The sequence below is a fragment of the Anolis sagrei genome, chromosome 6 (genome assembly GCF_037176765.1).
Source record: "Anolis sagrei isolate rAnoSag1 chromosome 6, rAnoSag1.mat, whole genome shotgun sequence".
Taxonomy (NCBI): Eukaryota; Metazoa; Chordata; class Lepidosauria; order Squamata; family Dactyloidae; genus Anolis; species Anolis sagrei.
In genome coordinates, this window is record NC_090026.1 from 44,396,916 (window position 1) to 44,411,569 (window position 14,654).

A 14,654-nucleotide genomic window follows, 5' to 3' on the forward strand; every position below is an offset into this window, starting at 1 on the left:
ATGAAATCAGATTAGAAGAAAAACCCTGACTTTTGTCAAGTAGTCTAGAGCACCACTTCTTGAACAGTGAGCCCTGAATGAATTTCTGGTCATCTACAGCTACTGAGGAAATTGATTAGTGTTGGATTTACTCCAAAATATGCATCAGTTCAACAGCTTAGTCTAAAGTACATTTTAGTGTTTTCTTTTTACTAACTTACTTTTCTTTTGTCTTTTTACTTGCTCCAGGATGCTTTTGTGAAGATAATACGCCACGAGGGCATTCGATCTTTATGGAGTGGCCTGCCACCCACACTGTGAGTCTAAGCATGATTAGTATACAACCAGAACACCACTACCCCATTTCCATATCACAAGGCATACAACACTTTTCAGTTATTTATTATAATAATAATTCTAAGAGAACTGATTGCCCTGAAATACTTCACTCTTACCACACACACATACACTAGACTCATCATATCCACAGATATGACAAGAATTCAACCCCATGAAAATATAGAAAAAGTGGGTGATCACAACTGATATTAAATGCTGTGGTGTGGACATGCATGCTTCAGCACATTCCCATCACTGCCATTTAATATTACGGAATGTAAGAATCCACTGTTGGTTGAAATCATGGCTCTGGTGGGCCCATGTATGCACATGTACATGTGTATGTATGTTTTTATGTGTGTGCCTGACATATATACAGGTAGTCCCTGCATTACAAACATCCGACTTGCATCCGACTCCTAGCTACAAATGGGGGTGAGACAATGCGTGGCCGCATTTCTATGTACGAACCCACACGATCTCTTCGATCATCTGGAGAGGCCCTGCTCGCGCTCCCACCTCCTTCACAGGCGTGATTGGTGGGGACGAGGGAGAGGGCCATCTTGGTGGTGGCCCCCCGACTCTGGAATTCACTCCCCAAGGACATCAGACATGCCCCAACACTGGCAGTTTTTAGGAGGAGCCTGAAAACGTGGTTGTTCCAGTGTGCCTTCTCAGGATAAACTCTTAGCAATATATCCTCAAATGCACTTTAATATTGATTTAGGATTGTCTGCGCGCCCTCATCTTTCTTTGAAAACCCTGTCCTAGTTATACCCTACCTTGTTCATGCCCAGCATTATTTTAAATTTTAATTATTACATTTGGCCCGGCCATAGGTTTTTAAATGCTTGTATGTTATTGTTTATTGTGTATTTTTTGTTTATGAGCTTTATTTTAACTGTTTTGTATTGCTTATTTGTTATCGCCTTTGTTTATTGATGTACTGTGGGCTTGGCGTCATGTAAGCCGCACCGAGTCCCTTGGGGAGATGGTAGCGGGGTACAAATAAATTATTATTATTATTATTATTATTATTATTATTATTATTATTATTATTAGGAAGTGAGAGGAAATCTACCCCTAGAAAAATAAATTCACTCCTTTAAGAGTTATCATGGTGAAAAGGTGTTTCCACTGAAGCTTGATCACCAATCCTTGTTTCTACAACTACTCAATTTTTTCAAAATGCAATTTTTACAGAGATAGAAAGTGAGGTCAAATCTTCTGAACATGGGCACAGACAGAAAAACAAACACCACAGGGGATGTTAAGGTTAATGCTATCAAAAACAAAAAAAAAAGGCTGGAATTACCGTACATTTTTAAAATGTACCTGTTCTGACTTACATACAATTTCATCTTAAAAACAAACCTACAAAACCTATCTTGTTAATAACCTGAGGACTGTTTGTATATACATACAGCCTCAAGTAAGAGATCATAATTCCCAGCTTAGCCCCTGGAAAAGATCTCACAACTCCATTTTGGGGTGGGTATAAAAAATCATTGGAGTGATTTGTGCTCCAAAAGGGAGTCATATGGCTTTTGTTTTTGACTATGTTAGATGCTGCAGGATAGGCTTTGTTTAGGGTTATTTTAAGGAAAGGCTTTTGCCTGTTATACTTCTGATGTGACCCTTTAAAAGATGTAGTAGATTTCTGCTAAAGCCCAAGAAATCGGAAGGGGATTTTAAGTGAGATCTCTTATTTTAATTTTTTCAGCAATATTGATTGAATTGTAGCTCTAGTTCTTGCCTTATTGGGGCCTTTGGCACTTTGTTATCAGAATTGTTGATGGGTTTGTATGATATTCATGCTATTCATGGTATTTTCATGGTATATTCATAGTATTCATATGCTATTTATGGTATTTTTGTGGTAGTTTCTATGTGTGTACACCCAAAGTGCTATCTTGAACCATGGTACTTAATGTTCACTTTTCAACAGAGTGATGGCTGTTCCCGCCACTGTAATCTACTTCACTAGTTATGATCAACTACGTGATTTTTTACATTCTAAGATGGATAGCCAAGGGCGCTACATCCCACTAGTGGCTGGAGCTGTTGCTCGATGTGAGTCTTACTTTCCTTTTATGTTTGTAATTCTCCCAGGGATTGTCTGCTTTGTTGTTTTAAATAGATATATATGTTTTAAAATCATTAGCTTTTAAGTGTTGTTCTTACCTAAGTGCTTTAGCCTCCATGTTTTGGTTCTGTTTAAGGGTGAGAGTGAGTTTCTTAGAGATAATACCTTTTTAGTTTTTAGTGCCAGTAACCGATTACTGGAGATTTGAGGTAGAGTATGCATTGTATTAAACACATACATGTGAAAGAAAGAAATGCATTCGAAAACAGAACAGATCTATAACCAATTAGCCTCAGTCCCTTGCAGCGCTGTGAATTTTTATAGGATACATGCTTATTGTAGTAAACACTGACTAGGAGATTTCAAGAGTTACATTTTTTTCCAAAATTATGGATAGTTAGCCGGGCACATTCTTGCCAAATGGTGCTTCAGTTCAGATTGTACTTCATTAGCTTCTCAGCCCTAGTTGCTTCTGCCCTTACATCTACTTGCAACAAAGAGATGATAATGATTATTTGTTTTACAGGGTATTTAAATTGATTATTCATTACTGAGTGTATGTGCTGCCTTTCTGCTGAAAGTCCGATAGCAATAACAGAATGTGGACAAATTACCAAATTATAGTTAGAGCATACTGTGATGCAGGAAATACCTTTTTAAAATACATCTACCAAATTAAAATTTACTTTAACACACAAATCTTTGGCTGAATGAAAATAGTTGCATCGTTTGGCAAAGGGCATTACAGATGCAGCTAGTTTGGCTATTTTAGCAAAGTTCCACTGAAAAGATCCTCTGTTGTGGCCCTGCCAAAAATGCTACTAAAGGTGGCCCGAGAGAATGAAGGGTCTCTGGTGTAGTGATGGTGTTTGAACACTTGTATGTTAGTATATAAATGCTTTAAAGTAAATAATGATATTGGCAAATACACTTTGATGTCTAGAGCCATTGCTAATCGTCTTTGTGTTTTTTATGCTTTTTTGCTTGGGGCCAGCAACAAAATGAACGGTTCTTAGAATCTGTTGGGATTTGGTTCCAAATCCTCCCCATGGCTGCCAAAATGTATGGCTTCTCAGGTCCCATTATATACAATGGCATAGTAAAATGGTGTCCTTTATATAAAATGGCAAATCTAGATTTACTTATTAGATTTTTTAAAAACTGCGTTTATTTATTTATTTATTTATTTATTTATTATTTCTTGCATTTATTGACCGCCCCTCTCAGCCCGAAGGCGACTCGGGGCGGTGAACAACGACAAAGAAAGACAGTATACAGTAAATCGTGACAATACAGACCAGACAAATACAACATAACATATACTATACTAAAAATCCGCTTCGTCAAGTCCTGGGGTCATAGCCGAAATTCATAGTCCTAGTTCATTCCAGTGTCATTCCAAGATACACTCAGTTGAAGGCCTGCTCGAAGAGCCATGTTTTCAGGCCCCTACGAAAGGCCATCAAGGAGGGCGCCTGTCTAACTTCGGTAGGGAGGGTGTTCCACAGCCGGGGGGCCACCACCGAGAAGGCCCGCTCCCTCGTCCCCGCCAGACGTGCCTGTGAGGCAGGCGGGACCGAGAGAAGGGCCTCCCCGGATGATCTCAAGGCCCTCGTGGGCTCGTAGGCCGAGATGCGGTCTGCAAGGTATTTTGGGCCGGAACCGTTTAGGGCTTTGTAGGATAACACCAGCACCTTAAATTGGGCCCGGTAGCAAATCGGCAGCCAGTGGAGCTGGGACAGCAGGGGCGTTGTATGCTCTCTGCGTCCTGCTCCCGTTAACAACATGGCTGCCGCGCGCTGGACTAGCTGAAGCTTCCGGGCCGTCTTCAAGGGCAGCCCCACGTAGAGAGCGTTGCAGTAGTCGAGGCGGGATGTGACCAAAGCGTGTACCACCGTGGCCAAGTCAGACTTCCCAAGATACGGGCGCAGCTGGCGCACGAGCCGAAGCTGTGCAAATGCTCCCCTGGTCACCGCTGAAACCTGGGGGTCCAGGCTCAGCGATGAGTCCAGGGTCACACCCAAGCTGCGAACCTGTGCCTTCAAGGGGAGTGCGACCCCATCCAACACAGGCTGTAACCCTATACCCTGTTCGGCCTTGCGACTGACCAGGAGTACCTCTGTCTTGTCTGGATTTAATTTCAGTTTGTTCGCCCTCATCCAGACCGTCACAGCGGCCAGGCACCGGTTCAGGACTTCGACAGCCTCCTTAGTAGCAGGTGGGAAGGAGTGACAGAGTTAGACGTCATCTGCGTACAGATGACACCGCACCCCGAAACTCCGGATGATCTCACCCAGCGGCTTCATGTAGATGTTAAACAACAAGGGGGACAAGATGGAACCCTGAGGAACGCCACAGGTCAACGGCTGCGGCGTTGAACAGGAGTCCCCCAGTAACACCATCTGAGTACGACCCTCCAGAAATGACTGGAGCCACCGCAGAGCAGTGCCCCCAAGACCCATCTCTGCAAGGCGCCCCAGAAGAATACCGTGGTCGACGGTATCGAAGGCCGCTGAGAGGTCCAGGAGCACCAACAGGGACACACTCCCCCTGTCTAGCTCCCGGCGCAGATCATCCACTAAGGCGACCAAGACCGTCTCGGTACCATGTCCCGGTCTGAAACCAGACTGTGCCGGATCCAGATAATCCGTGTCTCTCAAGAATACCTGGAGTTGTGAGGCCACCACGCTTTCCATGACTTTGCCCAAGAAGGGAAGATTGGAAACAGGCCGAAAGTTGTCCAATTTAGTGGGGTCAAGTGATGGTTTCTTCAACAGCGGCTTTATAACAGCCTGTTTTAGGCTCGCTGGAATCTTGCCTTCCCGAAGGGAGGCATTAACCACCACCGTTACCCACTCGGCCAATCCCCCTCTGGCCTCCTTCAGAAGCCAGGATGGGCAGGGGTCTAGGATGGACGTGGTGGGTCTCATTCCTCCAAGTACCTTGTCCACATCCTCGGGTTTCACAAACTGAAAAGAATCCAACAAAATCGGACAAGCAGGTGCTTGTGTCACATCCCCAGAGACTGCACTTAATGTGGCGTCCAGCCCAGAACGGATCAAAGCGACTTTGTCTGTAAAGAACCGAGCAAATGCTTCACAGCGCGCTGCCGAGTTGTCAGGGCTCCCACCTGAGATAGGGGGAGTTAAAAGACCTCTGACAACCCGGAACAGCTCCGCCGGACGGTTTTTTGCAGACGCAATAGTGGCCGCAAAGAAGGTTTTCTTTGCGGCTCTTATTGCCACGGCATATGCCCTTAAAAAGGACACAAACCGTGTTCGGTTTGGCTCGCTTGGGTCCGATCGCCACACGCTCTCTAGAACCCTCTTCCTTCGCTTCATCGCTGCCAGTTCCTCAGTAAACCAAGGAGCTGGTTTAGCTCGGTTACTTGAGAGGGGACGTTCCGGAGCGATCTTGTCAATAGCCCTGGTCATCTCCCCATTCCAGAGAGCGACCAAGGCCTCGACATGATCACCTACCGCGGTGGCGGGAAACTCCCCAAGAGCCGTCAGGAATCCATTCGGATCCATTAGCCTCCTGGGGCGGACCATCTTAATGGGTCCTCCACCCTTGCGGAGGTTAGGGGGCGCAGTGAGCCTAAATCTAATCAGGAAGTGGTCGGACCACGGCAACGGAGAGATGGACAACTCCTCCACACCGCCACCCTGCTCCCATCCCTGGCAGAAAACCAAGTCCAATGTGTGTCCAGCACAGTGGGTGGGGCCAGATATTTGTTGGGACAGCCCCATGGTTGCCATGGCGGACATGAAGTCCTGAGCCGCACCTGTGAGGGTTGCCTCGGCGTGGATGTTGAAGTCCCCCAGCACCAAAAGCCGTTGGGACTCCACCGCCAGGCTCGAGACCACCCCCGCTAGCTCAGGTAGGGAGACTGTAGTGCAGCGAGGTGGACGGTACACTAGCAGAATCCCTATTCTGTCCCGGTCACCCACCCTCAGGTGGACGCATTCAAAATTTGTGGTCTGCGGGATGGGGCTCCTGGTTAGATGGATGGAATCTCTATAGACCACTGCGACCCCGCCTCCCCGTCCTCTGGTTCTTGGTTGGTGTTGCACGGAGAAACCTGGAGGACAAAGCTGGGAGAGATTTACGCCCCCCGCTTCATCCAACCAGGTCTCAGTGATGCACGCCAGATCTGCCCGCTCCTCCAGGATTAAGTCCTGAATCCAAGTTGTTTTTCCGTTGACAGACCTGGCGTTCAACAACACCACCTTCAAGCCAGAGGGCCCGCTCACCTGGTTACACCAAATTGCCTTAGGAGACCTATTGGGGATAGTTAATTTGGAAAAGCGGTCCGAATTAGGCCGAATTCGAGGTCTCCTTCTCCCGCATCTCCTCCTTCCCACCACGACCTCTATGGGGACCCCTCGGCTAGTGGAACACCTCCCCCCCTCCATGCCGCAGTTATGAGCTATAAGATTACTTTCTCCTACGCTTGTTGTCATGTTTATTGGTTCTTGCCAGCATCCCCCCTCCCCCTCCCCCCCCCCTCCCCACCACACTCTCCATCACAGGCTCCGGGCCACCTCTTCTGCCTCCACACCAGAGCAACATAAACAGTACCCAAAGGGGGGCAGGGGGCCACATGGGTAGCAGCAATATGGGTGGTAGTCGATGTTCCGACTGCTTCAATAGTCCAGTTCTTAAAGTGCCTAGATTTCAGGAGCAGTTCATTGGTGGGCGTGAATGATCGTAAATTAATTAGCAGCAACACACATTCAAAGGCACATTTAATAAAGTGCTAGGTCTAAAGTGCTCTACTTATCGATATAAAGTGCGGCACAGAGGGACGGGGAAAGGGTGAAAGTGCTGGTGCAATCTAGCAGCAATGGCAGGCGCCTAGGTGCTCTAAATCGTTCTTATTACAATGATGACAGATGACAACAATGGTTACCAGGAAAGTGGTAGTTGGTATTATACGATTACCCCTTATGGGTGATAATGATGGTAGTTAACTAAATATTGCTATGACCCCGATGAGACTATAGACGGTTGGTAAACCAGCGGATATGCTTCCGGAGTTGATAACTCGGGGGTGGGGCAACACAGATGGTTAATCACATTCTGCTCAGTAAGTACCAGCGAAGAAGCCAGCTTAAGGTCTACACAAGCTTAAAGGTCAACACAAGAGAGGTCCACACAAGGACGGTCAGCACAGCTTAAAGATCTACACAAGCTTAAAGGTCAACACAAGAGAGGTCCACACAAGGACGGTCGGCACAAGGGTCTACTCAACTCGTTGCTTTGCCCTGGTGGAGTTTGGGCCGGGGAGGGGCCGTGAGTCTACAGCCGCCTGATGGAAGAGGGGCTGGATCATAAGATGGAAAACGGCGACAGCCCCCCCAGCCACGGCAATGACGACAGGATGGTGATGGACTCGTCGGGCAGCGGCGGCAACGGCCAGGCGGCAAAAGAGGCCACTACTCCGCAGCGGCCTGGTGAGAGGAGGCCACCACTCCGCAGCGGCCTGATGGAAGGGGCCGCAGTGGCGGCCTCACTGCAGTTGCGGCCTGGCTACCGTGGCGGCCTGGTGGCTGCGGTCCAGCGGTGGCCTGGCGATGGTCTGGTCGGCCCAGCACCTCCCCGTGGCTGGTGCCGTTGCAGGCAACGATCCCTTCCTGGGCAGGAGGCAGCGATCTCCTCCGGGCTACAGCGCTGGCAACGGCCCAATGATGGTGTCGGCCGCAGTAACTGCAGCCGCGGCAGCCGCGCCTGGTGGTGATCCGGCAGCTGTGGAAGTGGCAGCGGCGTCCGGCTGGGTCCTCCCTGGGCTCAAGAGGCCCCCAACGCCGAGGCTTCGTCAAGTGCAAGGCTTTCTCCAGGAACGCGGCGGCGCTAGGACCTGGGGCGGGCAAAAAGTGCTCAAGAGGCCCCCAACGCCGAGGCTTTTCGTGAAGCGCAAGGCTTTCGCCAGGAGCGCGGCGGCGCTAGGACCTGGGCGGGCAAAATGGCGGCCGCGACAGAGCTCTCGTCGGGCCAAACGGAACCCCCGCAGTGATCCCAAGGCCCAGGCGGCGGCGGGACCGTCGGCCAGCCAGGAGGCCCGCAGCAGCGTTGGCGAGCACCCTCCTCAGGGGCCGTATGCAGTCTCTTCTTGACCGCGGCAGCAGCGAGTAGCAAGTAGCAAGGCCCGGCTGCAGGCAAGATGGCGGCCGGGACGGCAACCACGCCAGCTCTCGCGCCGGGCTAGACAGGGCTCCACAGCGGTCCCAGGACCCAGGCGGCGGCGGAACCGCCGGCGGGAGGTGCCCAGGCAGACAGCTCACCAGAAGGCCAGCAACGCTGGTATGTATCTTCCTTAGGGGAGCCAGTCACAGTCGCGGCGCTCCCTTCCTCCGCCTCCTGCCTCTCCCGTCTCTCAGCCCTTGGTTCTTCGGGTTCTGGGCCTCAACACCTCGTCCTTTGGTGTCGGTCTCACCTCCCCCCAATTTTTGATGGTTCAAGGGGGGTTTTTTCTAAGGATTCCTTAGGATTCCTTAGGATTCTGAGCAGATGGCTAGCGCAGCTCGGTGTTGTCGCTGCCGCCCGCCATCACCGGAACCGGAAGTTAAGCTATTGATGGTTGAATCTGTAGATACATAATCCATGGGCCCAGATAGCTGACCGTAGTTATCCTCATCCTTCTTATTAGCATCTTGTGAGATCTTGCTGACCCATTGTGAGACAGAATACTGAGCTCGATGGACTTTAGATCATGCTCTCCTGTATTGTGATGCAGGAGCACCCCAATGCCACTTTGGTTGATAAGCCAGTTAGTTTGTAATAAAGATCTACCACGCTATGTTCTATGCATTTACATTCCAGTTGGTGTCTGAGGGTGGAGGGCAAAGAAGTATCTTTTATTTGAAGTGTGGTTTTCAGTTGCCATTCTCTTCTTTAGTGGGTGCAGTAACTGTGATCAGTCCCTTGGAACTCATCCGAACAAAGATGCAGTCCCGCCAGCTGACTTACCATGAGTTGCGTGTGTGCATCCAATCTGCTGTGGCCCAGGATGGATGGCTGTCCCTCTGGAGGGGTTGGGGACCCACACTATTGCGGGATGTTCCCTTCTCAGGTATGAATAGGATGAGGAAAAGGGAAATCATAGTCCCTAGTAGTCCTCCTGCTCCCCCTCCTCCTCCTCCTCATTATTATTATTATTATTATTATTATTATTATTATATTTTATACCCTGCTTTATCTCCCCTCAAGAGGACTCAAAGCAGCTAAGGGAAATCAAGATTTAAGATTTAAGGGGTTTGGAATGAATTACATACAGAAGCATGATAGGAGCTACCCATGGCTTCTTCTAGAGCAGGGGTCCTCAAACTAAGGCCCAGGGGCCGGATATGGCCCTCCAAGGTCATTTACCTGGACCTGGCTCAACCTAAGTCTGAAACAACTTAAAAGCACACAACAACCCTATCTCATCAGCCAAAAGCAGGCCTACACTTCCCATTAAAATACTAATAAATTTATATTGTTAAAATTGTTCTTCATTTTAATTATTGTATTGTTTTTAGGTGGGGTTTTTTTGCACTACAAATGAGATATGTGCAGTGTGCATAGGAATTCATTCATGATTTTTTCAAATTATAATCTGGCCCTTCAACAGTTTGAGGGACTGTGACCTGGCCCTCTGTTTAAAAAGTTTGAGGACCCCTGATCTAGAGCTATTGACAAATGTCAATTCTAGGGTATCCAAAAACGAGAGCCTGGCTGTTCACTTTTTCTTGAAACAATACCACTTTAGCTGATTATTGAGTACAGTGTCACACCTTTTCAGAACCACAGGACATTAACAGTATATGTGGTCCGTGTATATTGTGGCATTGTCTCCTGTAATGTGTCTGAAAGTGGATTGGAGGAACATCTGTCCGGTATATCCTGATATTGCATGGAGTTGGCAAGTAAGCCTTCTTGGCACCATTCTACCTTGGAGATACCCTGCACAGTAGCGCCCAAGTGATGTAGCCCACAAGATTGTTCCTCTCCAATTTGTCCAATGACAGGAGTTTCTGCCTTCTGCGGTAATGTACAGGTCAAGTAAATCAAAAGCCATTTCATCTGAACACAGTGTCATCCATAAAGATCCTGGGTGGGAGAGCTAAAAACCTTGCAAATGACTACATATTCCCCCATTATCAAATGGAAGTATAGTGTGTGTGTCTGGTATCTGCAACTAACCTTCTGCTTCCTTCTGATTTTTCTTGTTATTTCTTCACAGCTTTGTACTGGTTTAATTATGAGCTGGTGAAAGATTGGCTTTGTAGTCAATTCTGTCTTGACAAGGCCACCTTCATGACCAGCTTTGCAGCTGGTGCAATATCCGGGACGGTGAGTGCCAGTGTTTCACAGGGATTTGAAAGATTGTGCAAACAGTGAAATGTAGAGCAAAGACATAAAGGACTAAACTTCTTTTTTTCTTGCCAAGGATGGTGTTCCCCATGTTGATTGTGAATACGTGGTACTTCAGAAGCAGAGTAGGGCAATTGTTCCCCTTCACCCACCTTTCAGTGGGTTAGGTTCTGTCCATTAAGAAGCAGTGCATTGTTCTTCAAAACTTTTCACCAATTTACCTTTCTGTCAGCTTATTTTTTATTTCACTCTTTCCCAAAAACTCACTTAACTAGTTTGGTAGGGAAACGTCATCTTTCCCCTTGTTATTCACAAAAAGTGAGAAGTGCCCCAAGCCAAGGAAGGACTCTTGCCATTAAGAAATAGAGTTTGACACTAGCAATTTGGGATTTTTTTTGCCCTTGGGACAGTACAAGACCTTACCTTCTGCTCTGCTTTTCCCCTCTGAAGGATATGGAGCACTTGGACCAGTGTAATTGCTGTGGCAAAATAAGGTGGCAAAAAGGCAGTAAAAATGAAACCTGGATTGACAGGATTCAGTCTATAGGTCAGGGGTCCTCAAACTAAGGCCTGGGAGCCGGATTCGGCCTTCTAAGATCATTTACCTGGCCCTCGCTCAGAGTCAGCCTAAATCTGAAACGACTTGAAAGCACACAACAACAACAACAATTCCTATCTCATCAGCCAAAAGTGGGCCCGCACTTCCCATTGAAATACATTTTTTCTTTTTGGTCGTGTCAGGAGCGACCTGAGAAACTGCAAGTCGCTTCTGGTGTGAGAGAATTGGCCATCTGCAAGGACGTTGTCCAGGAGACGCCCAGATGATTTGATGTTTTATCATCTTTGTGGGGGCTTCTCTCATGTCCCCACATGAGGAGCTGGAGGTGATAGAGGGAGCTCATCCGTCTCTCCCGGATTCAAACCTGCAACCTATCGGTCTTCAGTCCTACTGGCACAGGGGTTTAACACTGCACCACCGGGGGCTCCTATTGAAATACTAATAATTGTCTAATTGCAAAAAACACTTAAAACAATAAAGTAATTAAAATGAAGAACAATTTTAACAAATATAAAATTGAAATACTAATAATTTTATATTTGTTAAAATTGTTCTCCATTTTAATTACTGTATTGTTTTAAGTGTTTTTTGCACTACAAATAATATATGTGCAGTGTGCATAGGAATTCATTCATGGTTTTTTTTTTCAAATTATAATCCGGCCCTCCAACAGTTTGAGGGACTGTGACCTGGCCCTCTGTTTAAAAAAGTTTGAGGACCCCTGCTATAGATGGTACTTGACCTCAAATGATTTTAGAAAAAGCCACAAAGAGGATTTACCCACTTCTTCCCTCTAGAATGGCAGGATGGTTAGGAGATAATTCTGTAACTTTCTGCCCACCTTGCTTTTCATAATGATCAAATGGGATTTGCTGTTGTTGCAATCAAAGTAGCTGATCTGAGGTAATGGCCATTCAGTTTAAATGCCGTGCTTTTCCTGGGCATGATTCAGCTGTCAGTACCTGTCAACCACGGCTTTGCAGGATGTTTAGCAGGAAGTTACAGTGGATCAAACTATCTGGTACAGCCTCACTCGATATAGCATCTTTGCCTGGACTTCTGCCAGGTGGACCAATAACTTTCAGAGCTCTCTTGTATAGTAACTGTATATTGCTCCAAAGAAACAAACCACTATCAATGTCCACATAAGCCATGATGAATCACACCATAATGCCAATCTGATCCAGAATTCTGTTTACACTATTGGAGGTCTGCCAGACATGAATGCAATTGCACCCCCATCTCATGATCACCGACAATTGCAGTAAAAGACACGTAGCATTCAATACTATAAATTATGTGTAGCCATCTGATTAATACCCTCTGATCTCTACTTTCATGAACTGGGTCTCAGCTTGTTGTCAAACCCATTAATATGCTTAAGTAGAATTCAATATTTTGAAGATTCCAGGAGCTCATGTCTCCTTCATTTTAGCCTATCCGTTTTAAATACAGAAAGTGGCATTAATGGACATCTGTTGTTTAAGTGCACAGCCTTGGGGTCCTTGTACCCAACCATGTAAATAGGAATGTTGCTAAATTTACCGTAGCCTGTTTAATCGTGACTGCACTTGGTAAACTAAGGAGGTGCAAAAAACTGCTGGTTCCTTAATGGATCATAGTTCATTCTAATATAAAAGTGCAGTTATTTTGGAATTGTTTAATTCAAATCACTCTTTAGAAGGAATTTTTAGGTTGATTAGTTGGTTTAATCCTTTGCAAAACATAAGTTAGCCATTTTCTCTTGCATGGAAATGACATTCAGAAGAAGGCTGCTTCACAAAGTTCTCTTAGCTGGATCAGTCAAGAGACTCAGTCACAAATATTATACTGACAGTATGAAACACACATGGGATGTCATCAGGAGAGAGAAATGCTGAAATATATCAGCATATTCCCTCTGAAGGGTGCACAGAAGCTATCAACCAGCATCAACAATATCCATGTCTTGTCCTGTGGCTTACAAATAATGTTAGAATAGCTAGCAAACTGTTTCTGGTCCACAGGAATAGACTAAATCTTAGAGATGATCATCAATTGCATCATCTTTATCGTAATATCTCTCATTCTAATATTTTCTGGTTTTGATCAAATTAGGAAGTTTTTACAGTAGTGACACACCTTCTGTGGTGTACCAGCTTCATAGTGTCATATTATTAAGTGGTTTGGGGCTATACACAGTGGATCCCACTTGCTTAATTTGTATAAGCTCTTCTTTTATGGAAAAGATAAGCAACTGTGGAAGGCTAGGAGGCTGTGTCATCTCATTGGAAAATCTTAGAAAAATGCATCCCCTACATTGCACCCACTTCTTCAAACGAATAAATAGCAAATTTGTCACAGATGTCCCCAAATGGTCTATAAAGAGACATTTTCACCATATTTTTAACTTGTCTAGACCATTTTACTCCCACATTTTTATATCAGGAAGTGAGTGGAAATTACTTTTATTTTTTGTTTCAGAGGGTTCCTTTGGATCTAAATTAGTTTGGGGGTTAAAACATAGTGTAAATGCTCTCCGTGACCTCTAGAGGGCATTTGAGTATTTTTTTTAAAAAAAATCACAAAATGTTTTAACCCCTTGAACAGTGGTTCTTAACCTGTGGACCATCAGTGGGCCGCGAGGACGAAAATCGGGTCCATGAGCTTACTTCCTCTTTATTTTATTTATTTTATTTCCACTCCTTTCACACCACCTGCCACCCCTTCCCTGTCGCTAACCAGTCCCGACCCCTTGGATAGACCACATTAGCTCTACATTATCATATATGGCTTTCTGTGGGTGAGCTTATGGCAACTACTGGATGGCATATGTTCTGTATTGGAAACTAGAGCTGATGTGGTCTATCCAAAGCAATTTTTGGAATCGGCACTCCAAATAAACAAACGGAATCTAAAGTTGACCAAAAACTGATTCGTAACCCTCTTGGTACTAATGTTGGGGAGTGGTCCATGGTCAAAGTGATCCCTGGTCAAAAAAAAAGGTTGGGAACTACTGTCCTAGAAGAACCAGGGGATCACCAAATGTTTTCTCTTCAAGGCAAATAGATCCCCTGGGATCACAGAAACAACCACTTTGCTCATCCCTGCTCTGAGGAGTAGAATTTACTCCTGCTGCCTGGTAGAAAAAACAGTCATGGGAATTGACAACATGCTCAAGTAGAAAAGACTGCAAAAAGGTATCCCATTAGCAAGTGTAACCAGTGATGCTGGTGATGGTGACTGACAGATGATCTTTCTTCTCCTGCAGGTGGCGGCTATCCTGACATTGCCCTTTGATGTAGTGAAGACCCAACGGCAGATTGAGCTGGGGGACATGGAAACAGTTAAAGGTAA

At 46.1% G+C, this 14,654-nt stretch overlaps 1 protein-coding gene across 2 annotated transcripts in view; it reads left to right on the forward strand.

Annotated features, from left to right (window-relative positions):
* SLC25A39 (solute carrier family 25 member 39) overlaps positions 1-14,654 on the forward strand; it is a 38,643-nt gene that overhangs the window by 20,104 nt on the left and 3,885 nt on the right. For both annotated transcript variants that reach the window (XM_060781121.2, XM_067470072.1), the window contains 5 exons: positions 229-296; positions 2,267-2,391; positions 9,303-9,476; positions 10,629-10,738; positions 14,569-14,650. In XM_060781121.2, the coding sequence (XP_060637104.2) occupies positions 229-296; positions 2,267-2,391; positions 9,303-9,476; positions 10,629-10,738; positions 14,569-14,650 (559 nt within the window). The remainder of the gene's footprint in view (positions 1-228; positions 297-2,266; positions 2,392-9,302; positions 9,477-10,628; positions 10,739-14,568; positions 14,651-14,654) is intronic.